General features: G+C 58.3%; 2 protein-coding genes and 1 long non-coding RNA gene across 7 annotated transcripts; 2 read left to right on the forward strand and 1 right to left on the reverse strand.

The window, feature by feature from the left end:
* Nucleotides 1–46: 46 nt before the first annotated feature.
* ZBTB45 (zinc finger and BTB domain containing 45) lies at nt 47–5,796 on the reverse strand. Of its 3 annotated transcripts, none has more exons than XM_039868767.1 (3): nt 5,580–5,796; nt 2,479–3,772; nt 47–872 (listed from the first exon to the last, which is right to left on the reverse strand). In XM_039868767.1, the coding sequence occupies exons 2-3, from the start codon at nt 3,770–3,772 to the stop codon at nt 616–618; spliced, it is 1,551 nt and encodes a 516-aa protein (XP_039724701.1). In that variant the 5' UTR covers nt 5,580–5,796; the 3' UTR covers nt 47–615. The 3 variants fall into 3 exon arrangements, with proteins under 3 accessions (XP_039724701.1, XP_039724702.1, XP_039724700.1); XM_039868768.1 differs by lacking the exon at nt 5,580–5,796 and adding an exon at nt 5,249–5,573; XM_039868766.1 differs by lacking the exon at nt 5,580–5,796 and adding an exon at nt 4,836–5,573.
* Nucleotides 5,797–6,161: 365 nt separating this feature from the next.
* Nucleotides 6,162–14,099, forward strand: LOC120607151 (uncharacterized). Of its 3 annotated transcripts, XR_005654070.1 has the most exons (6): nt 6,162–6,393; nt 7,014–7,141; nt 9,552–9,801; nt 11,553–11,692; nt 12,234–12,408; nt 12,958–14,099. It is a non-coding gene; the product is annotated as an uncharacterized LOC120607151 (long non-coding RNA). The 3 variants fall into 3 exon arrangements; XR_005654068.1 differs by having other exon boundaries at nt 6,162–7,141; XR_005654069.1 differs by lacking the exon at nt 11,553–11,692 and having other exon boundaries at nt 6,162–7,141.
* A 3,017-nt stretch (nt 14,100–17,116) lies between these two features.
* On the forward strand, nt 17,117–23,197 carry TRIM28 (tripartite motif containing 28). Its single transcript, XM_039868723.1, has 17 exons — nt 17,117–17,498; nt 17,793–17,905; nt 18,122–18,254; nt 19,876–20,011; nt 20,092–20,208; nt 20,290–20,404; nt 20,570–20,716; nt 20,820–20,934; nt 21,012–21,118; nt 21,209–21,245; nt 21,332–21,377; nt 21,452–21,704; nt 21,800–22,119; nt 22,232–22,355; nt 22,461–22,547; nt 22,625–22,762; nt 22,855–23,197. Exons 1-17 carry the CDS (start codon nt 17,132–17,134, stop codon nt 23,029–23,031), a joined length of 2,532 nt encoding a protein of 843 aa, XP_039724657.1. The 5' UTR covers nt 17,117–17,131; the 3' UTR covers nt 23,032–23,197.
* The last annotated feature ends 186 nt before the right edge of the window (nt 23,198–23,383 follow it).

Here is a 23,383-nt window from a genome sequence, read left to right on the forward strand (position 1 = left end):
AAGGGCGCTGAGCCCCAGTGTCCACAGCCAGTCTGTGAGGCAGCAATGCATGGGTTTGGGCCCCATGAGCCACAGTCCTTTATTACAAAGCAAGGGTCCCAAGGTCCAGTCCCAGTCCACGATGGATCCATCTGAGACCCCTTAGGAGCCAGGTGAGGAAGGGGTAGCTCGGGTTGGGGTGCAGGGTCTCCCCCAGCCTGACACTGGGTAGAGAAATAGCCCTAGACCCCACCCCACAAACGAGAAGAGGCAGGTCACAAAACGGAGTTGGAGCCAGGAATCCTGGGTCCCGCCCACGTCTGAGTGCCCAGTTCAGGCTGGAGATGATCCAGTTCTCAGAGCTGGCTGTGTCCCTGACTGCCACCGGCCCCGGCCCGCCACGACATGGAGGGCCCGCGGAGGAGGAGTAAGGCGGGTTGGGTCCCTGGTCAGTGGGGAAGAGGGTGGAAGCAGGGGAAGGGCCTGTGCTCGGGGGAGAGCGCGGTCTGGTGGCGGAAACGTGGTCAAGGTGCCTTGGCAGTGTGCCCCGGGAGGTTACCGGTCCTGCAGTCGGTGTGGCCGGCGGCGGAGGCACGGCCAAACCACTCGGTGGGCGTGGCCAGGCCCAGGCGAGGATCAGGGCGCAGGGTGCGCGGCCAGGTGGCGCTCCAGCAGCGCGCGGTGCGAGAAGACCTTGCCGCAGGCGGGGCAGGGCGCGCGCTCCGGCCGGTGTGTGCGCATGTGCACGTTGAGCGAGCTCTTCTGCGTGAAGCGCTTGGCGCAGACGGCGCACTGGAAGGCGCGCACGCCCGTGTGCGTGACCATATGCTTGAGCAGGTAGTCGCGCAGCGAGAAAGATCGCCAGCACACGGCGCACTGGTGGGGCTTCTCGCCTGCGGGCGACAGGGCAGGCCGCGCACGCACGGTCAGCCGGGCGGGGACCCTCTTCCCTTCCTGGGCCAACTCTCAATCCAGAATCCCTTGCGCGAAGGGACACTCCCTCCGTTCCCTGACCTTACTGCCCAACGGGGATCCCCACACATGGGCTGGTGTGTCCTGTCCATTCCTCTCTCAGACCCTTACATTCACACCAGAAGACCACTGACTGTCGGGGTCCCCCAACTCTAACAGGTACCCTCTCTCGGTACGGATCCCTGCGGATATGGGACATCGTTGCCCATCGAGACTGACCACTCGGGTCTCCCCCCTCATCCAGGGACCTCCCTGCCCTGATCCTTGCAGTGCCCAAAGAACATCCTGAACTCCAGTCACTGGCCGCCGCGCTAGGGACAGCCCGGCCAGGCTCAGCACCTGTACAATGGGAGACCCGGTCTACTCGGCCCTGGTCTGCCAGAGTCAGAACCCCTGCCTGCTGGCCACTCCAATGACCCCAGGGGAAGGAGCGGGCTGCTCCTCACTCCGGATCCGAGAAGGGGCAGAGGGCTGTGTTGGCCCCGAGAGTCACAGGTGTTAACAAAAGCCTGTCACAGCACAGAGGCAGATGGCGCAAGGCGGGTCCTGGGAGGGGGCTCTCCCAAACCAACCCGGCCTGGCACCCCGCTAAGGCCCCACAAAGCTGGGAAATTTTGGCTGGTACTACCTTGGGGTCCCTGCCCTCTTTCCTTTGTCCCCAAGGCCGCCAGACAGAGATGTTAAACTGTAAATCACATGGACGTCACGTCCCATCTCAGAACGCTGATGCCCTGCCCACCATTTCCAGTGAAATTGTAGCTCTCTGGTCCAGCAGACTCCCCACTCCACTCCCATGGCCTTCCAGCCAAATATTTGCTTAACATCCAGCCTGGCCTCTGGCATTCCATACCCGTCCTTCACCTCAGTCCCTGAGCACCTCCCCCTCCCCCATGTGGGACACACACACACACTCTCAGGGCCAAACCCATGACCTGCCAGCCATCACCTCTGCCCCTCCCTCCACAATCCCCAGCCGCCACTCACACACTCTGCTTCTCCCGCAGCGGCTGCTGAGCTGCCTCCCTGACATGCAGATGTCCCCACCCGCCTCGAGGAGCCCCACTTCTCTCCTCCAGCCCTGATCAGGGCACCTCTCTGCTGGCTTCCCGTGCTTTCCCAAGGACAGCGAACCCACTCTCTTCTGCACCCAGTTCCGGTCACCGCTGACATCCTTGTAGACCCAAGAGGGTCCCTTCGGCACAGCTTTGCAAACTGGCCACGCTCCCTGACAAGGCTGCATCCCTCCTGCCCACCTCAGGCTCCACAGGGGTGACTAAAGGCTCTGGGTAGGTGCCCGCTCTACAACTTCCCCCTTAGGATGCCCTCCTCCCCCACTATAAAAAAAAAACCAAAACAAACAAACAAAAAAACCTCGAGGTAGGCGAAGGGCAGGAGTGCTGCCCGCAGACTTCGCACTTCGGGCTCAATTTCCAGGGTCCCCAGAGGTCACCGCCCTTGCCCAGTGCCCAAGCCTGCCTCAGGTTTGGCTCTCCAATGACCCAGGGGCTGAGACCCACCCTGGCTCACCGGAGTGGATGAACATGTGCTTGGTGTAGTTTTTCCGTGAGCTGAACGTCTTGCGGCAGTGACTGCACTCATAGGCGGGTGGCTCGGAACCCGGGGCGCGCACAGGGGTGGCCGCAGGGGCGGTGGCAGGAGCGGCCGGCGGGGCAGGGGCTTCCCCCAGAGGCGCGCTGGGGGCGGCGTCCGGCTGGAGCGCCGGGTAGAAGGAGGGCGGGGGCGCAGAGACCGGCCCGGAGGGCGCGGGAGGGGGCTGCGCCGGTGGCGGCCCCGGAGCGCCCAGATGGAAAGGGAAGAGCGCGACGGACGGCCCCGGGGTCTTCACGCCAGGCGGGCGGGGTCCAGAGAGGACGCAGTCCGGCGGGACCGGGACCTCGGCAGGGCAGCCTTCGGCGGCCGTGCCGTCTTCCTCCTGCCACGCGGGGACGTAGCTGTCGGGGAACACGTCCTCGGCCGCTGAAGGCCCCCGAAGGAAGTCCCTCCCCGCGCCGCCGTAGTCAGAAAGCCCGGCGGGCGCAGGCGGCTCTTCGCGCGCGCCGTCGGCGGCGGCGGTGAGGAAGCCGGCGGCACAGTCGGGGAAGGGAGGGGGCGCCTGGCCCTCGCCCGGGCCGCCGCCTTCGCCGTCCTCACCGTCGGTGTCGTCATCGGTCTCGTCGTCGTCGTCGTCACCGCCGTCTTCTGGGGCCGCGGGCGCCACGAGGTCGGCGTCCGATCCCTCTGTTTTGAGGGGCGCGGGGGGCGCAGGCAGCTGCAGGCGTGCCGGCTGGCGCTGCTTGCGGCTATGTGCAGCACCGGGATGGCCCAGGGGGCGAGCGGCCAGCAAGTGGCGCAGGCGGTGGCGCAGCTGCGCGGGCGCGAGTGGCGGGGGCACGGGCGTGGGCAGGGGCGGGGGCGCGGAGGCACCCGGGGCGGAGGCGGGGGCGCGGGCGCGGGCAATGATCTGCGTGCACTCGTCTATGACCGTCTGGATGCGAAGCACGGACGCGGCCGTAAGCACCTGCAGCGCCTCGCCCTGCGCCACCACGAGCGAGCCGCTGTAGAGGAACTCGACGAGCTGGCGCACGGTCTGGGCGGGCACCACCGGCGGCACGCGGATCTCGGAGTGGCCCAGCAGCAACTTGTCTTGGAAGAAGGGCGAGCCGGCGGCCAGCACGCAGCGATGCGCACGCAGCGAAGCCTCGCGGATGCGCACGGTCACGTCGCAGAAGTGCCCGCCCAGCCGCTGCCCATTGAGGGTCTCAAGCAGCGAACGCGAGAAGTTCTGCAGGTGGATGTGGTGCACCGCCTCCGCCGCCGCCATCTACACCAGAGGAAGGAGAGTTGTTGGGGAAGATCGGCCAGGGACCCTCTCCACTGCCTTAGCGTCCTTTCCCTTCAGCCTTGTCGCAGGACAGGGCCCAAGGACAAACCTCAGCCCTCCCCTAAGGACCCTCGCAGTCCTCCACCCAACGCACAGGCCACTCGGCACGACTTCCCTCACCCCCACTTCAGGATTCCTGCCGCTCCCTCCACCTCTGCAGCCCCCAGCAAGGGAGGGTTGGGCACATCAAAGATCTACCTCCCCAGTCCTGCTTAATACCCAGGGAAGGGTCCAGAGCTCAGCTTCCTCAATCAAGGCCCACCCACCCACCCTCCCCGCAACTCCAATATCCATAACCCTTCCCCACGTCCCCCTCCCAAGGGGCACCCCTGTGAAGAGGGCTGAGACCGGCATCCAGAACTGGTTGACTTCCCACCCAGACTGCTGCAAACTGTCTCCACTCAAGGCTTCTTTTTGGTCTGCCCTTGCCACAGCCCCAAACCTTAGAGCTATAGGGTGTGGATGTGGCACAGAGAGGGGGCTTGTATGGACTGCGCAGGCGTGTGTGACTGGGTGAGTGCAGGTGGGGCAGTCGTGGCCTCAAGTTCAGCATGTCTGAGCAATCCGGATGCTTCTCTTCCAACTGTAACCTTATCCCATCATTGCCTGCCCTCCGCCATCGGGGAAAGGAGCGGTCATCACCACTCAGGGGACTGGGAATCTGAGCTCCGCTGCTTCACCTGTCAAGCAGGGACCACGCTCGCTTGGCCTGTTTGCCTTCTACCGAACAGGGATGAGATGCCTGGCTCATGCCGCACCCAGGCCACATACAGTGTAAGGGAGCAGAGTCGGGGCACAGGACGTACCCTGAGACCTTCGCTCACTCCCCTAATCTGGCTCAGACAGGGTCAGCTCCAGAGTGAGGCCTCTCTTAACCTTCAGTGTCTACTGGGGTCTCAGACTCACCCCCTCCAGCTCCTTATGCCTAGGTCGCCTTTGCTGGGACCAGATCCCTCCGTCTCTTGTATGCCCCACATCTGACCCCTCAGACCGCTTGGCATACCTCCACAGCTCCGGTACCACTGGCCCAGACGGGGCAGTAACCGCCTCGTGTCCTCCCATCTCCCGGGCTCTTCCACTCGCCACAGCCAGAGGGAGCCTGTTCACACCGAACAGATCGGGACCCTCCTCTGCACAGAGACTTCTGCCAAGAATTAACACTTGGCAATTCCTCAAATAAGCCAAGTCTTTGCAAGTGCCTTTGCCTCTGCCACAAGCACCCTTCTCCTCTTTACTCGCCCAGCATCTAAAAGACTTCAAATCCGTGCTCGGGCGATGGGGCAGAAACCTGTGCATCAACCCGCAGGGCCTGAGTCCTTTCTTTTCCGATCCACCCCCGCGCTTCTCCCCGACAGTATCCGATTCCTCCGTCCAGATGCGGCAAGGCCTTCCTGGCGCCTCAGAACAAAAGCCCACCTGGAGACGGGGCTCCTAGACCCACCTCCCGGGGACGCGCCGCATGCTCGCCGCCGCGCCTTTGCCCACGCCATACGCCTTGCTCCGGGCACCCTCTTCCGCACGCTGCACCATTGCGCGCGCCCTACCCTGAGCCCACAGCCCCTCACTGACCCAAGCCGGCTGCATCAGCAGCAGCCCGCGTTCGATCCCTGGCCTGCGCCGCGCCCCCATCCTGCAGCGCCCCCTCACATCCGCAACGTGCGCTCCAAGCCTAGCGCGGGCGCCCCACCCCGGCACGCGCTAGCCTCCCCGCCAGCCCTGCGGCAGGGGGATGCCAGCCCGACCCCACCTCTGGCTCTTCCTCAGGCACCAAGCCGGGCTGTGGCCGCCTCCGGCTTACCACCGCCAAGGCCGCACTTCCGGGCCCCCACGATGGCGGAACCGAAATCTGCAGCTGCTGCGGCTCTCGGAAGCGCTAGATGGAAGCACACTTCCGGCGTTCCTATGGAGATGAGCCGCTGCCTCCAGGCCGCACTTCCGGCTCTCGTCGGAGTTGGAACCAAAGTCGTGGAGCCGGCGGCGCGGACTCTGGGCCGCCGCGCGCTTCCGGCGTAGCCCTAGGGACGGTGCGGGGTCGGGGGCGGGGCCTGCGCTGTCGATCCGCGGACCACGCCCCGTGCGCGCGCGGCGGGGCTGCAGATGATGCTCGGCGGGGACCGGCGGGGAGGCGGTCTGCAGCTGGAGCTCGCGGTCGGCTTAAAGCCCATTGCGACCCCGGGAGGCGGCCTTCTCCCCCTAACACGGGTGGAAACAGGAGTAGGGCTCGCGACTGGGGTGGGGGCGCAGACGACACCCTGGCCTTGGCGCCCACCTTCCTTGCCGCGTCAGAGACCGCCTGACCCGATGCCCTCTACCCCCACCCCCCAGCCAGGCCCGCCTACCCTAGGCCAGTAATGACAAATAAACGAAGGGATATCGAACTCATCGCCTTCAGAAAGAAAAGGGTTTAGGGGAGTGATGGGTGGTACCTCTGCCAGGAGGGTGGTGAGCAACCAGGTTCCAAAGACCAGAAGTCACAAGGGACAGCATCTGTCGGAAGAGCTGTCCAGGCACCCGAACTGCCCAGGTCTGCCAGGACATGCATGAACCGGGGCCATTAGATGGTGAGGCTGGAGCAGTGGGCCGACTTGGCCCTATGCCCTACTCATGGGGGCTGAAGGCAGGAGGGCCTGGACCCTACGATCAGATCTTCTGGGAACTCAATGGACCCACGCCTTATGCAGCAGATGTGGAGTCCAGTGGCCGGGGGGCGGGGGGAGCTGGCTTCTCCGCCTTCATTGTGGGGACAGAATTAGAGTGCCTGCCACCTCTGGCAGCTGCTGGGCAGCTGTGTTGTAGATGTGTTGAAGGTCATGGAGAGGAGGGGATACACCAGGCGGCAAATCACCTCTGGGCAGCTGGTCTTGTGGCCCATAACCTGAGGAACCCCCTTAATATCCAAGCGTCATAGCCTCATTGTTCACATTCAGAATGCGGGCCCTTCACAACGGCCTGCCTATTCCACTGGATCTGCTCCATCCACCCTCAGCGACCCCTGCTCATCTCTCTCCCCAATTCCTGTTGCCGATCATTCCTCTCTGGCCTCGCAGGCCCCTTGCTATGCCCACCTCAAGGCTGACCCTTGCAGTTTCCTGTCTGTCACACCCTCTCACACAGCTCAGCAGCCACCAAACTCTCCCAGGGAACCTCCTTGACCTCAACTCCTCTCAATCTTCTGTCGCAGGGCCTGTGAGAATGGGGTTTCTTCTGTGTCCTTTACCTTGACAGGCAGCTGCCACAGCTACAACCTAACCAGGAATGGAGCTGCCTCACCCTACTCTGGACCTGATTCCGTGAGCTTCTGGGGCCATCGTAAGTCATCTCGTGTAGGGGGGCAAAAAATCTAAAAATGTTCCCCTCCAAGATCCCAGAACATCGCAGATGTAATTAAGGTTTCTAATCACCTGACTTGAAAAACTAGAGGCGATCCCGGATTATTTAGTATGCCCAAGGTAATCCTAAGGGCCCTTAATGTCAAAAGAGGAAAGCAGAGAGGCTTGAAGTGGAAGGACTCCGGAGGCTTTGAAAGTGGTAGGGGCCATGTGACAAGGAATATCGGGGTGGCGGTGGGTGCTAGAGTATGAAAAGAGCCCTTCCTGATGACAGCCAGCAAGAAAACAGTGACCTCAGTCTTCTAACTGCACGGAACTGGATTCTGCCAACAATCTGAATGGGCTGGGAAGCTGATTTTTCTATCCGGTCTTCCTGACGAGAGCCTGGCCCCGCCCAGAACGTGACTGTAGCCTTTGTGGGACCTGGAACCGAGGCTGCTGCCTGGGTTTCTGACCTACAGAATGGCAAGCTAGTAAGTGGGTGGTGTTTTCAGCTACTGAGGTTGTGGTAATTTGTCAAGGAGCAATAGAAAAAACAAATACAGTTTCCAGAAACTCAGGGACTCCACATAGGGAGTGTCTGCTAAATGCCACTGTTTCCCCATCTGATGAACACGGTCCCATTGCCTCTCCTCCCAAATGCGTCATGTCTGCCTTACAAGCATTTATCAAGCACCTTGGTCCCAACCTACAAGCAGAGGGACTTGAGGGTGAGAGGGTAACCGAGATCCAGGCACGTGGCTGGAAGATCAGGGCAGGTGGAAAAGCAAGAGTGAGGATTCTGAAGACAGAGACTGTGTGACGTAGAAGGAGAAACCCAAACCCTGCTCCCTCTCGGGCAGCAAGGGGTGGGAGCTGCGACCTCCAGTGTCACAAGCCTTGAGAAGACATCTGTTTGGCTTTTCTCTCTAAAGACCTTTGTCACTGTGGTTGTTGTGGAGGCATTTGGGGAATAAATAGGAGGGCTGAGGGCACAAGTTTAATAAGCCAGGGAAGGGCCTATGTGACAAATAATGAAAACTCTAGGCCGGTCTGAGAGTCTCGGAGGCAGTGGGGGACGAGAAGGGACAGGCGACACTAACTGACCATCAAGGGAAGAACCCCCAAGGTCACAAGGATCACAGGGAGCAGAAGAAATTGAGCTCCTAAGTGGCTGGGCCTCCTCAGCTGGCAGAGGCGGGACCCCCACTCCCACTGCCATGGCTTAGGTTAGGAAGTCAGAAGGCTCAGCCCTGATCCCAGCTCAATAGGTCCTCAACCTCCCACCACCCTCCACTGCTGCTAGGCCGGCTTCTCGGGCGGGGCCCCCCTCCATGGCAGCCCCTGCCCACGGGTAAAGCCCGGAGCTCAGGCCCCGGTGTCTACAAGCCCAGCTCTGTCCTACTGGGTTTCAGCTGTGCCAGGAGTGGCATCAGGTTCCGAGACCTAGGCACACACCTCAATTGCAGGGGCTTCTCCTTGGCCCAGAGGGGTCAGACAAGAGGTCCCCGGCAAGGCTGGTACCGGCAGTGCAGTGGTTAGCCCTCCTGCCTGGATAGAGGGGAAATGAAGAGCCCTTTGGGTGGGAGAGGGGTGGCAGCAGGATCCCATTCAGACATCAGAAAGGCCACGGACCCGGCCAGTGGAGCCTACAAAGGCTAAGAGCAAAGGGTGGGACCAAGAAAGGATTTACCTAAAAAGAAACATGCAGACAGGCTTAAGGACTGTCAATGATGGGGTGGGGTCGGGGGTAGGGCGAGGAACATTTACACCACATAGAGAAAGTCGAGTTTGCTTTCATGTGTAAAAAACGTTTTATTAGCCTCCTAGACAGAGGCCTGAGGAAGCTAAGTGATTAAACTGAAATAATAATAACACAACTAACTACCTTTATCACTTCTCCGGTGTCCCTACGCATGGGCCATTGGATTCATTTTGAAAAGTCAGAAATAACTACAGGATACATGTAGACCAATATAGCGCAGATTGGAGCACTGACTTTCCCAAATGAGCCAGGTTTTATTCTTAAAAAAAATTTTTTTTGTTCTGTTTTTAGTATACTAAAAATAAAATGTAAGTTAAAATTATTTTTTAAGTAAAGCTTGTAGGTAAAGGGGAAAGCCCCTGGAGGTGGCACATGGGGCCAGTTCTGTCCCTTAAGCTCTCTAGTTCCTTCCTGGGTTTAACGCACCCACTCAAGCCAGAGTCAAAAGTTGTTCGAATGCCTGTTCCTCGAGCTTCCCTTCCCCTGCCTGGCTGCTTCTCGGCCCTGAGGCTGGGAATTCCTGCCAGCCAGGCCCGGAGTAGATGCGAGTTTGCCGCCTTCACTCACTTTCTCCGCCCCAAAGGCCCAGCATTTGCCTTTCCCGCCGCTGGACACCAGCTCTCTCCAATAATTCTCTCTTTTCAAGTGTACGTGCGACCTGACCGTTTCCAGGAAACTTATGTGTGGAGTGACCCTCGGCACCCTCCTGTTTGACCACGTTTGAATCCTCCCCAGTGAGTCCTCCCACTCATTCACTGGGAGGCCCTGTCCCGACGCCTGTCCCAGACAACCGCGAATCCATGGTCGCTATACATTTGCGCGTGGACATTTCATATTAGTGGAATCACGCAATACGAGGTCTTGGTCACCGTGCCTCTGACTCCTGTGTTACCCAGGTCATAATGCTGTGTATTAAGGCTGTCTTCCACCCCGCTCTCTCTGTGTTTAAGATGCCAATTAACTCTTTTAACCTCTGGATTCATCTTCTAAAAACAAGAATGGTTTCCTAGTTGCCTGTCTTTGGGGGTGTCCTCGCTCCGTAGAAAGCCTGGTCCATGTCTCCAGGTCACCAACTGTCCACAGACTCGCCATGATGGCTGCTTCGTCTCTGCCCAGGACCCATTTATTCATGGCTACTCCCTGTTGATCCAGAAGCCCCACTCTCCCCTTTTTTAATTAAGGTGAAATTCGCATAACACAAAATTAACCGTTTTAAAGTGAACAATTCAGTGGATTCGGGTCCCCTCGCAATGTTGTGTAACCACCATCTAGTTTCTAAACATCTTACTCGCTCCAAAATCAAAGCCCAGATTCCTCGGCCGTCGCTCCCCATACCCGCCTCCCTGAGCTCCTGGCAACTGCCAATCCACTCCCTATCTCTATGAATTTGCATATTCTGAATATTTCATAAAAATTAAACATACAGCCTGTGGTCTTTTGAGCCAGGTTTCATTCGGCATCATGTTTTCAGGGTTCGTGCATGCTGTAGCACACATCGGCACCCCCTTCCCGTTTATGGCTGAGTATGGCTCTCTGTCTTATAGACACACCACACTTTTTTATTCATTCATTGATTGATGAACATTTGGGTGGTTTGCACCGTTGAGCGTTGTGAATGGTGCCGCTGTGAACATCCTCGTACGAGGGTTTGTCGGAACCCCTATTTTTCAATTCCTTTGGGTATGGACCTAGGAGCTAATTACCGGATCTTATGGCAAATCCTTGTTTAACTGTTTGAGGAGGTACCGAAATTTTCCCCAGGGTGAGTGTATCATTTTAAAAATTCTCAACAGCAGGGTAGAAGGGTCCCAATTGCTCCAAAGCCCTGTCAACTCTTGTTATTACCCATTTTTTTTTAAAGCCATCTGAACTGGATGTGAAAAGATTTGATTTGTATTTCTCTGATGACTAACAATGTGGAATGTCTTTTCATGTGCTTATTGTCCTGGCCATTTGTATATCTCCTTCGGACCTCCCCTCCTTTTTGCATAGTTAGTTTATATGCCCTAAAATACACGCATTGCAGCTATCCTTAAAAGATTCGTAGTGGGTTAGCAGTCATGGCTGTGCGACCATTACGATCCCATTTTAGAACACCGCGCTCCACCTTAAAACGACCTTTGTGCAGTCTGCGTCCATTTCTGCCGCAGCCCCAGCATCCAGCAGTCTGGTGTCTGCCTAGAGATCGATGGCCCCTCTGTGAGGACTGGTGGAGAACAGTGGGCCCTGGCTGCTGGCAGGATGTGCCTTCTTCTGGATGGGCACACTCCGCCATCTCCCAACATCCCCATTTAGCACCTACAGATGGGAAGTCAGATCTGTGGCCAGAGCACCTCACAGGGTGTATTGCGTGGATCCCATTGCATCTTTTTTTTTTTTTTACAGTTTATTTTTATTATGGTGACATTGATTAACGACCCATTGCATCTTAACATGGGGGCGATTACAGCCTGGCTGTCCACTGCCCACTCATGAGTGCCACCCGATAGCCACATTGACACCACACCCTCCATTCACCTGATCGTGTATATAACATAATTCTGGCCTGCTCAGGATTCTCATTATGGGTTGGGAAATGACGTTTTCTGAATTCTAGCATGTAATTATCTGAGCAAGAACTGGCGCCATGTGTTTCTCTGAAATACAGCTCCCCTTGGGAAGGCAGGATCAGTGCAGAATTCTCAGAGCGAGCAAAGCGTCTGGCTTGAAAGTGGCATCGTGTGGTGACATACAGACAGGCTCGTTTTTCTGGCTCTCTCCTTTTTGAGAACCCCGAAGGACTCCAGGGTAGGGTGGATTCATTGTGTGTTGTGTGTCGGTCAATGACAGTCGTCTTTTGTTTCTGCTGCTTGAGTTATATCATCATGCAGAGGAAAAAACAAGGGGTTCTAGGGAAAGTAATCTCACAGGTGATCTAATCATAAGTTCCTAGCTGGCCTGTAACTTCTTGAGCGAAAAGTTTCAAGCCAGTCCTGTCCATTGTTGTTGGGAATTTGGGTTAATACACCTTTGAAATGCCAGAAGTAACACCCTCAAAGGGGTATTAACCCTCAAGGGAGCACACATTCTTGTTATGTGTCCTGTCATCTAACCCCATCTTGTTTTCTCCAATGTCCCTTACATGTCCCCTCTTTAATTTTAAATACTTAAAAGACGATGGAAATTATTATTCTCCAGAGCATTTGAGATCTTGCTCTTGGCATAGGTCATCAGTTTGGCTCAAATAAACTCTTTTTAAAACTTCTGTTCAGGTTTGGAGGGTTCTTACATTGACAATCATGTTTGGCTTCTGTGTCCTTTTAACATGTTCCTGTCATTCTTTGGGCAGTTCATACTTTGCGGCATGAGGTGTCCCGGGCTCACCTAGAACTTTCTCTGCGTGGTCCTGGAGTCAGTCATTGCCTCTGCTTCCTCTCTGCAAGTAAAGGATGAAACTCTGGGCTGCGGACACTTCCTGTCCTTCCTAGGGGCCACAGAATCCTTGGGAAGGCAGCCTATAGAAGGTGAGGGCACCCAGAGTCCAGAGCTGGATTGGACTCATATAGGCTGTGGGGCTCTGGACAACTCCTACTTTCTGGGGAATCAGTTTTTCCATCTGTGAAATGCAGACGGCCGTAGGCAGAAAAATGGCCCCCAGGGATGTATATGTTCTGATTCTAGGGACCTACAAGCACAATCTTATAAGAAAAAACAATCCTAGCAATTGTGATTAAAGACCTTGAAATGGGGAAATGATCCTGAGTTATTTGGGTGAGCTGGGCTGTAGATGTAATTTCACATGCATCTTCGTGAGAGCTAGGCAGAGGAAAATTGGACAGCTGTCAGTCCACTTGGGTTGCCATAACTAAATACCGTAGCCTGGGGGGCTTGAACAACTGAAGTTTACTTCTCAGAGCTCTGTTGGCCAGAAAGGCCGAGATAAGCTTTCCACGTGGTAGAGTTCATGCCGTGTCCTCTACTGTCGGCTTCTAGGAAGCGGCCCTATTGCTGTGTGATCCCATGAGCTCTGACTGTGACCATAGCGGCTGCTCTCCGGTGTCTTTTCTTGGTAGGACACTAATCTCATCATGAGTGCCTCACCCTCATGACCCCACCTAACGTGAATCACATCCCAAAGGCCCCAATCTCCAAATACTACCACATCGGCAGAGTTTCTCCATGTGTATTTTGGCGCGAGCTCGATTCAGTCCACAGCCACGGCACGTGGAGGAAAAGGCACTATCATCAAAGTGTTAGTCTTGAAGAGTGACGTGATGCAGCCGCAGTCCAGAAACCCCTGGAACCACCAGAAGCTGAAAGAAGCAAAGATTCTTCCCTAGAGCCTTTGGAGACAGTGTGGCCTGCCTACACTTCGATTTCGGAATTCTGGCCTCCAGGCCTATGAATTTCAACTTTGTTTTTAGCCATCAAGTTTGCGGTGAGATGTTACAGTCGCCGCGGGAAACCGATGGAGGAATGGTAGTGATCTCGAAGGGTGATTTAGAGAGTCTAGGGCATTCACTGTCTTGTCTGCATGAAAGCTTCTCTTCTTTCCATCTCCCAACCCCCAATTCCCCACCTAGAACCCCTAAAAGAGGAATCGGATCCTGCCATTCCTCAGGACAATTGAAGAACCACCCGGCTAAAAGCCACGTGTTGTGTGCACAGCAGCACACGCAGGACAGAGACCCGAGGGCAGTCAAGAGAAGAATGTTTAAACAAACTAGGGTATTTGTACGATGGGGCCCACATGACAAGGACCACACACAGTCACCAGGATGTGCACTCAGGGAAAGAAGCCAGACACTGACACGCACCCCCCGAGCGGTTCCATGTACAGGTCAGCAAAGCTTGTCTGTGGTAGGAGAAGTCAGGATTTCAGTGGCTGGGAGGGGAGTGGAGGGCTCCCGGGAGCCAGAGACGTTCCAGTTTTTTGCTATCAGAGCTGATCGTGCAGGGTGCTTGTCTGTACAACGTGCGTGCTTTCTCTACATATTATTAGCCTTCCGCAAAAGGTTAAAAAGGTCATAAAAACAAGCTGACTGGTGGTTGCCAGGGGATGGTGGGAGAGAGAACATGGCGTGTTGATTGATACAAGGTTTCCTTTCCAGGCGAAGAATATTTTCTGGATCTAGATGGAGGTGGTGGTTGCACCACATACTGAATGTATAAAATGCCAGTGAATGTATAAAATGCCACTTTAAAATATGACGAATTTGATGTCATGCGAACTTTAACCGCATTTTAAAAAAAGCTTTAAAAGTAGTAGCTTGAAAACCTGGCAGGCTCAGGACAGTCAACTCTCTAGCACTTGTTTGCTGTTTGCCCTTTCACACATTTACCCTACTTGGGGGCGGAGGGGATGGTAAGGCTGGGCCAGGCATGGCAGATGCAGCAGTCAGCACAATTTAAAGCTCTTTGTGTTTCTCCGTGAAGGAAGAGAGGGACCAGGCAGACAGAGAGGCGAGGAAAACATTCTGGGCAGAGAGAACATCAAATATAAAGGCCCTGAGGTGAGAACGACAGGTTGACCTATGTGGCTGAGGGGCGAGGTCAGAGGTCAGCAGGGATAGACCTCAGGGCTCTCAAGCAAATCTGATTTTATGTGTGTGGTAAAATGCACGACAGGAAATTTCCATTTTAACTTTTTTATTTTCCATTTCAACTATTTTAAAGTGTGCAATTCAGTGGCCTTAAGCAATTCATGACATCGTGCCACTATCACGACTGTCTAGTTCCCGAATAAAATCTGTGCAGAGGAAGAGATTGGAATGATGCAGCCACAAGACCTCCCTACACAGTGGCTTTGGGGGTGACAACTGAAGGTTGGAAGGAGAGCCAGGCGCAGGCGCGCAGTGTGGGGGAGTGAAGATGGCCGCCTGCAGGCAAGTGCCCAAAGGAGCAGTGGGCAGACCTTGGATGCTCGTGTCACCATCTGAGTGATTCCTGTCCATTGTTTCATCCCTCTAGTCCTGTCTGCAAAGCTAGGGTATGGACAGTTTCTAGTGGTCCAGGACTGGGAAGGGGGAGATGCTGTAAATGGTAGCCAAGGAGCATATGGGGTAAGAGCGCAAGGTGACAATGACTGCTGTCTAGCCTACCGGGGGCACAAAACCGAGATGTACCTGTGTCCTGCCATGTACCTCTGGACCTCTGCATAGGCTGGCTGTGCAGAGAGGACCTCCGAGCCAGGGTTCTGGCCTGGCCTTGCCCTCCTGTATGCCCACTCTAGCTCAGCAAGTCTTGGGATGCCCTTTGTGCTCCCCTGAGTCTGCCTGAGCCTGGTTTCCAGTCGATTCCCCCTCTCCCAATGCTGTCTGGTCACTTCCAGAAGCCTTGGTTTCCCCATTTGGACAAGGGGGCTGACGATGGCCCAGCACCGGGTGGTATGGAGACTCTCTAAGGTCTGCTGCTGGCACCCTGCTTCCGTGGCTGCCATTTCCTGGGAAAGAAGGTCCTGGACCCAGGAGATGGAAGTGGGTACCGTTGAGAGAGAAGCGCATGGGCCTCGGCAGGCCTTCGCAACCACAGGACCAGTTGCGAGAGCCTAGTGAAGGGCCTGTTACCGAGGGCAAGCCTTGGGCACTGCCCACCGCTCCTCACTTCACTGCTCGCTGTGTGGCCGGCAGCCCCAGGGCCTTTGCACTTATTTCTGCTTGAACTGTCCTTCCTGCGGGTGTCTGGGGGCAGCCCCTAGGAGAGTCGACTCCTGCACTCTACCATTGCCTACTTATTGACTCTGGTCCCTGACACTCCCGTCTGCCCCAGGGTCGCGCCTCTCTCCCGTGAACTTGGGGCCCAGTACAGGATAGGGTCGTCGACAGGATCCAGCAACTACTACTAAAGTAGTAGTAATGACGCCACAGCTCACCCTGTGCGCGGGGAGCTACCAACTTTCCACTTTCCTTCCCAATTTGCAGAGGAAGGAAGGGTCCGCGGCTAGGGCCTGGGGACGGGAGGCGGTGGCTCAGAGGGGGCGTGGCTCGCCGGACGCAGCCGAGGGGGCGGGGCGGCGCTGGGATTCGGGGGCCGCGCCAGCGCTGGAACAAAGGCAGGCGCGGAGACAAAGCCCCGCCGCCCCCAGCCCGGGCTGAAACAAAGGCCACGCCCGGCCCTCCTGGGCCTCACCGGCCTCCGCCGCCACGTGTGGGCGCCTGAGGAGCTGGATGGGGGCGTGTGCGAACCGGGGAGACTTGGAGCAGGGGCTTGGGGGGTGTACGTAAGGCTCTGTATCCTCTCGAGAGCTGACCCCCCCCAACCCTGCTTCTCTCAGAATTCCGCCACCGTCGAGGGGCGGTGCGCCCACCTGGCAAAGCATGCAAGTCAGCACAGCTGCTGGCTAAAGGCGGGAAGGGGCGCTTGGGGGAGCAGGCGCGATCTCAGACTCGCTTCTCTGTAGCTCGTAGGGACCTATTTGACTTGAGTAGGTTGCAGTGTTTGTCACGTTAAACAAAAGGTGAAAGCCGAAAAGTCTGCCTGCCGGCTCAGACTGGAACTTCCCTCTGGGATGCGGTGCCTTCCCCCACGTCCCCCGCCCGGCGCCCCCGCCAGGTCTCGGCCCGCCCCGTCTCGCGAACGCGTGTTGACGTAGCAACTGGAGCCGTCTGCCGGCCGCCAAAGGGGCGGGGGTCGAGGTGGAGGCCGGCACCGCCAGGACGCTCGCGTTGCGGGCCGCCCGAGGCCGGGGCCGCAGGGTGCGGGCTCCGCTCTCCCCGCGGGGCGCACGCCCCGCCCGCGGGCTGGGTTGCGGCGGTGACGTCGCCTATGCCCCGCCCCTGCCGCACGGGCAGCGCCGAGGCGGCGTAGGCGGAGGCCGAGGGATCCGGCTCGGGCGCTCGCGTCCTCGCTTCCTCGGGGGCGGTGACTGGCCCAGGCCCCGCCCCTGGCGCAAGGCTCGCTGCGCGCGTGCGCGGCGGCGACGGCGCCAGTTATTTCTGTCCCGCCCCCCAGCAGCGGCTCTTTCTGCGAGCGGGCGCGCGGGCGAGCGGTTGTTCGCGTGGCGCGTGTCGCGGGTCTCGGTTGCCGCTGACGGGGAAGCGCGGGCGGCGGCGGCGGGGAGTGGGTAGGCAGCGGGCGGCCGGGCCTCGGCAGCGCCCCGCGCGCAGCGGGCGGCGGCCCAGGCGGCGCGTGGCTGCGCTCGGCCTCGCGGCGGCCGCGGCGACCCAGCCGTTGGCGGCGAGCGCGTCTGCGCCTGCGCGGCGGGCCCCGCGCCCCTCCTCCCCCCTGGGCGCCCCCGGCGGCGTGTGAATGGCGGCCTCGGCGGCAGCGGCCTCGGCCTCCGCGGCGGCGGCGACAGCCGCCTCGAGTAGCCCGGGCCCGGGCGAGGGTTCAGCGGGCGGCGAAAAGCGCGCCCCCGCCGCGGCCGCGGCCGCGGCCACGGCTACAGCTTCGGCCTCGGCCTCGGCCTCGGCATCCTCGCCTGCGGGGGGCGGCGGCGGCGGCGAGGCCCTGGAGCTGCTGGAGCACTGCGGCGTCTGCCGGGAGCGTCTGCGGCCCGAGAGGGAGCCGCGCCTGCTACCCTGCCTGCACTCGGCCTGCAGCGCCTGTCTCGGGTCCCCGGCGCCCTCCGCCGCCAACAGCTCGGGGGACGGCGGTGCCGCGGGTGATGGAGCCGGTGAGTGTTGTCGGGCCCCTCTTCTCCCGCAGCTTTCGATCCCGATTTGGCGCTCAGGTTGGGTGTTCGTGGCGTTGTCTGGGGAATCGCCCGGGAGAGAAGATAGGCCCGGAGATGCTTGGCCGAATTGGGTGTGGGCAGTGGGGTCTTGGCCGGGCGCTGAGATGGGGCGTCTGCCTCAAGGGTGCAGGAGTGGGGAGGGTCAGGTCTAGCGTGGGATGGAGACTGGGATCCAATGTTGGGGTTCTCGTCTGGATTTGAACATGCTGGGGTTTCATTCCTTTCTGTTCTTAGTCGTGGACTGTCCTGTGTGCAAGCAGCAGTGTTTCTCCAAAGATATTGTGGAGAATTATTTCATGCGTGATAGTGGCAGCAAGGCTGCCACTGACTCCCAGGATGCGAATCAGGTATGTCCTTCTCTAGGAATCCCCAGGAGGCCTTGGGGCCACGGGAAGGGGTCACCAGCCTAGGGGCGTGGTTTTCAACTCCAGGCTTTACTCTTCCTGCACTAGGAGCCTCTGGGCAGGCTGCATAGGCAAAGGCATGAGTTTATATTGTTTCTTGGGTCACATATGTGGGCTTTTCTGCTCGTTCTGTTTCCTGACTCTTCCCTTGCCCAACAGTGCTGCACTAGCTGTGAGGACAACGCTCCAGCCACCAGCTACTGTGTGGAGTGCTCTGAGCCCCTGTGTGAGACATGCGTGGAGGCACACCAGCGGGTCAAGTACACCAAGGACCACACTGTGCGCTCCACTGGTATGCGAGGCGGAAATGGGTGGCCCAGGGTGCCCTTTTGCGTTTGTCCTCAGCTGCTTACGATGGGGGTAGCAGATGGTGTGTGGGTTCCAGGAGCTTCTGCAGTTAAGGGATACTACTCGAGAGGCCTGATGTGAGAGTTTAAATCATCTGGAGGCTATGGCTCCGGTATGCAGTTTGCTGGTCCAGGGTGGAGGGGAAAGGCCACAGGCAGAGGGCAGGGCAAGTGGATAGGGGAACCTTTGTGCCTCGGGGCGTGCAGAAGATTGGAGGAAACTCATCAGGGAAGCCCCTAAGGTGGAGGACGAACCCTGGCAGTGGATGAGGTGGCATGCGCAGATAGGAAAATGCAGGGCATTTGGGGAAGGATTGAGTGACCTCCTTGACCTGGGGTTCACTGGCACCTGGCGTAAGGCTCCATAGGAAAAAGTTGTGGGCCCTTAGATTGTTTACTGACAGTGAGTCCTATGAGTGTTTTGAGTGTGGAAGTCTTAAGCCTCCGTTAGGTACTTTTAGGCGTTTTATTGGAGGTTCTGCTAGTGGTATGGAGAGGGGCTTCATAGTTTGGGTCTAGACTGTGTCATGGTCTGCGACTCCGCACAAGTGGCCTTTGGGTAGTTACGTTGTGGCCGTTTCAGCTCAGAAGACAATATCGGTGGGGAGATGAGGATGGAGATGGTTGCTGTGGGTCGGGGCTTCAGGAGCCAAGATGGAAGGGCAGGGATTTATAGGGGATCCTGGGTTTTAGGCAAAGGTCAGGGTCTGGGAGGCGGCAAACGTTTCCGAGGAGCTGTGGCCTGGTCTTTGTCTCAGTCATGTATCGGGCCGGGTTGGGAGCCAGAATGTTTGCAGAGAAAAGAGGACCAGACTTTCAAGCAGATTTAACGGTGACAGGCTATGGGGTGGGTAGGGGGCATGACAGTGTGATAGATTGCTTTTTGAGGGGTATAATTGAGCACCAGCAAGCCTTTCCCCCCATAAAGAGGTTTTGTCATTTTTCTGAGGGTGCTGGTTAGACATCTCATGTGTCCAAGCCTGAAAAGATTGTGCCAGGCACTCTGTGGGCCTGTGGGTTATATGTAAGAGGTCCTTGGTTTTGTATGAGAAAAGAGGGGAGGTCACCAGGCCTGGTTCCTGAGGAAGCTGCCTCAATGATGTCTGTAGGCTCTGATTTGCTTTCTGTCTGTGCTAGAAAGCAAATATTCTCCGTGCTGGGATGTCACAGTAGCCAGAAACTCCTTTCCCGCTGGACAGAATCCGCTGTGAGTGGAAGAGAAAGCCTGGGGGGGTTTTGGAGGCAGAGGAGCGCTCTTGATCATCCACCTGGAGAAGCTTCCAGTAGAGGGACCAGCAGGTTGGAGGTCTTCTCTAAAAGCCATCATCACACGTCAGCGCCAGAAGGTGGAAGGGGGAGTCGCTTGGTTAGGCTCGGGACAGAGGGTTTCGAAAGCAAGGATTTGGGTCTCGAGGCCCAGGCTTTTCCCTGGCAATGGTTGCAGGGCCCTCTGGTTTTTCCAGTAGGTTGCCCAGGGTTGCAGGATAGGCAGGAAGTGAGGCCCCCGAGCTGGAGGTGCTGAGCATGAGCTGCATCCTTGGGGTGGGGGGGGTACCTGTTGCACAGGGCCGGCCAAGTCACGAGATGGTGAGCGCACGGTGTACTGCAACGTGCACAAGCACGAGCCTCTCGTGCTGTTCTGTGAGAGCTGCGACACCCTCACTTGCCGAGACTGCCAGCTCAACGCCCACAAGGACCACCAGTGAGTCTTGAGTAAGGGTGGTGGGGGGCGGGTGCCCATTTCCATGCTCAGCGCCCAGATCCACCTCTGTCTGCCGTCAGGTACCAGTTCTTGGAGGACGCAGTGAGGAACCAGCGCAAGCTCCTGGCCTCACTGGTGAAGCGCCTTGGGGACAAGCATGCCACACTGCAGAAGAACACCAAGGAGGTTCGCAGCTCGTAAGTGGATGCCAGGCCCATGAGGGAGTCCCCAGGTGAACACCTGCCTGACTGGACCTCACCTGACCCACCCTCCCCCAGGATCCGCCAAGTGTCTGACGTTCAGAAGCGTGTGCAGGTGGATGTTAAGATGGCTATTCTGCAGATAATGAAGGAGCTGAACAAGAGGGGCCGCGTGCTTGTCAACGATGCCCAGGTACCCCACGTGGTACCTGTATTAGTTTTTGGGCCCCCTTTGCTGGCCAATGACCTCATCTGGTGGAGGGGTCCTGGGGAGTACTGGCTGTTGAGACCATCCTTGGGTGGGGACAGATCCTAGTATCTTCTCTGTCTTTAACGCTTCTCCCCTCACCACCTGCAGAAAGTAACTGAGGGGCAGCAGGAGCGCCTGGAGCGGCAGCACTGGACCATGACCAAGATTCAGAAGCACCAGGAGCACATTCTGCGCTTTGCCTCCTGGGCCCTGGAGAGTGACAACAACACAGCCCTACTGCTCTCCAAGAAGCTGGTGTGTGCTGGTGGGCACCCGGGTGGTCAGGTGCGGGCAGGCATCCTCAGCACCCTGGAGTCTTGGGCACCACCTGTGCACTCATGCGCTGCCCCACCCCCAGATCTACTTCCAGCTGCACCGCGCCCTCAAGATGATCGTGGACCCTGTGGAGCCACACGGCGAGATGAAGTTCCAGTGGGACCTCAACGCCTGGACCAAGAGCGCAGAGGCCTTCGGTGTGTCCTTGTCTTTCCCCTTGCTGCACTATGCCACCGTCCAGGTCCCGTGCCTTATGTTTGTCTCGTTTCTGCAGGCAAGATTGTGGCAGAGCGTCCTGGCTCTAACTCCACAGGCCCTGCGCCCATGGCCCCTCCACGGGCTCCAGGGCCCCTGAGCAAGCAGGGCTCTGGCAGTAGCCAGGTGAGCAGGGGCGGGGCCCTAGAGGGAGGAGGTGGGTGTGCGGTCCCGGGGGACGCCTGACCACTGAGCTCCAACCTGCTTTGTCTGCAGCCTATGGAAGTACAGGAGGGCTATGGCTTCGGGTCAGGTGAGTGGGTCTGCTGCTGGGTGGGAGGCTCTAGTGCACTGGGTCCACCCACCCCCACCCACTGTCTTTCTCTGTCTCCTGAGTAGATGATCCTTATTCAAGTGCGGAGCCCCATGTGTCGGGTGTGAAACGGTGAGTGTGGTTGTCCTTCCGTGGAGCCGGGGGGATGTAGGGACAGGGCTGTTCATGCCAAGCTGTACCCACAGGTCCCGCTCAGGTGAGGGCGAGGTGAGCGGCCTTATGCGCAAGGTGCCACGGGTGAGCCTTGAGCGCTTGGATCTTGACCTCACGGCTGACAGCCAGCCCCCAGTCTTCAAGGTCTTCCCAGGTAGCACCACCGAGGATTACAACCTGATTGTCATAGAGCGTGGGGCTGCAGCCGCTGCTGCTGGACAGCCTGGGACTGCGCCCCCTGGGGCCCCTGGTGCCCAGCCCCTGCCCGGCATGGCCATCGTCAAGGTGAGGCCCCTCCTCCGCCAAGACCATGGCTGCGAAATGAATGACGTCTGCTGCCTGGCTCTTGACGCTGCTGAGTTTCTCTCTCTTCCTTTCAGGAGGAAGAGACAGAGGCTGCCATTGGCGCCCCACCTGCTGCTCCCGAGGGTCCTGAGACCAAGCCTGTGCTGATGGCCTTGGCAGAGGGCCCTGGTGCTGAGGGTCCCCGTCTGGCCTCACCCAGTGGCAGCACCAGTTCAGGCCTGGAGGTGGTGGCTCCGGAGGGTACCTCAGCCCCAGCTGGTGGCCCAGGTGCTCTGGATGACAGTGCCACCATCTGCCGTGTCTGCCAGAAGCCAGGCGACCTGGTTATGTGCAACCAGTGCGAGTTCTGCTTCCACCTGGACTGCCACCTGCCTGCCCTGCAGGATGTGCCAGGGTATGAGGCTAGGCTCAGACAAGGGGCTCGGCTGTTCCTGTCCTGTGCTCGTCCTCGTTCTTGAGGGGCTCGGCTGTGCCCGTCTGTGCCCGTCCTCATTCTTTTTTTCTAGGGAGGAGTGGAGCTGCTCACTCTGCCATGTGCTGCCTGACCTGAAGGAGGAAGATGGCAGCCTGAGCCTGGACGGTGGAGACAGCACTGGCGTGGTGGCCAAGCTCTCGCCAGCCAACCAGCAGGTGAGCGTAGGGGCCCATTCCCTTGGCTACCCAGCAGCTGTCCACCCCCGTCCCACCCCTGTCCCACGCCCGTGGCTCTGATGTCCGTTTCCATACCGTTCATAGAAGTGTGAGCGTGTCCTGCTGGCCCTGTTTTGCCATGAGCCCTGCCGGCCCTTGCACCAGCTGGCCACCGACTCTAGTTTCTCCCTGGTGAGTCCTGGGACTTGGGAGTAGGGCAGGGGCAGGGTTTGTCTGGCCTCACCTTCATCCTGTGGACTTCCCTGTAGGATCAGCCTGGTGGCACCTTGGACCTGACCCTGATCCGTGCCCGCCTCCAGGAGAAGTTGTCTCCCCCGTACAGCTCTCCTCAGGAGTTTGCCCAGGATGTGGGCCGAATGTTCAAGCAGTTCAACAAGCTGACAGAGGTGAGCCTGTGGGGAGAGGCTGGGAGCCGGGGGCTGGGGCTTTGGCGCCAGGTGATAGCTAGGACCCACTCTCTTGTCATCTCCCTGCCCAGGACAAGGCAGATGTGCAGTCCATCATCGGCCTGCAGCGCTTCTTTGAGACTCGCATGAATGAGGCCTTCGGCGACACCAAGTTCTCTGCTGTGCTGGTGGAGCCCCCGCCACTGAGCCTGCCTGGTGCCGGCCTGAGTGCCCAGGAGCTGTCCAGTGGCCCTGGTGATGGTCCTTGAAGCTGGGCCCCCTTGAGCCAGCTCAGCCTCTCTCTGTCCTTTCACCCCCTCCCCAAGTTCTACCCCTCTGGTGGCCTGGCTCCCATTCCTTGGTAGCCCCATTTCCCTAGCCCCTCACAATACGGTTTTTACTTGTGGATTTAATAAAAACTTCACGGGCTCCTCAGGCCGTGGTTGGTGGGCAGTGCCCCGGGCCTCGTCTCCGCAGGCATCTATACCTCACCAAGCCTTGATGGCCAAGGAGGGTGGGGGCGCACAGCCTCCAGTGTTCAGGGAGTAGGGAAAAGCGTCCCTCCTGGGCCCTCTGATGTGGACAGTGCCTTAGGTACGGGGCAGGGCACACAGGGAGGAG

The sequence above is a fragment of the Pteropus medius genome, unplaced genomic scaffold (genome assembly GCF_902729225.1).
Source record: "Pteropus medius unplaced genomic scaffold, Ma_sr-lr_union100, whole genome shotgun sequence".
NCBI classification, from domain to species: domain Eukaryota; kingdom Metazoa; phylum Chordata; class Mammalia; order Chiroptera; family Pteropodidae; genus Pteropus; species Pteropus medius.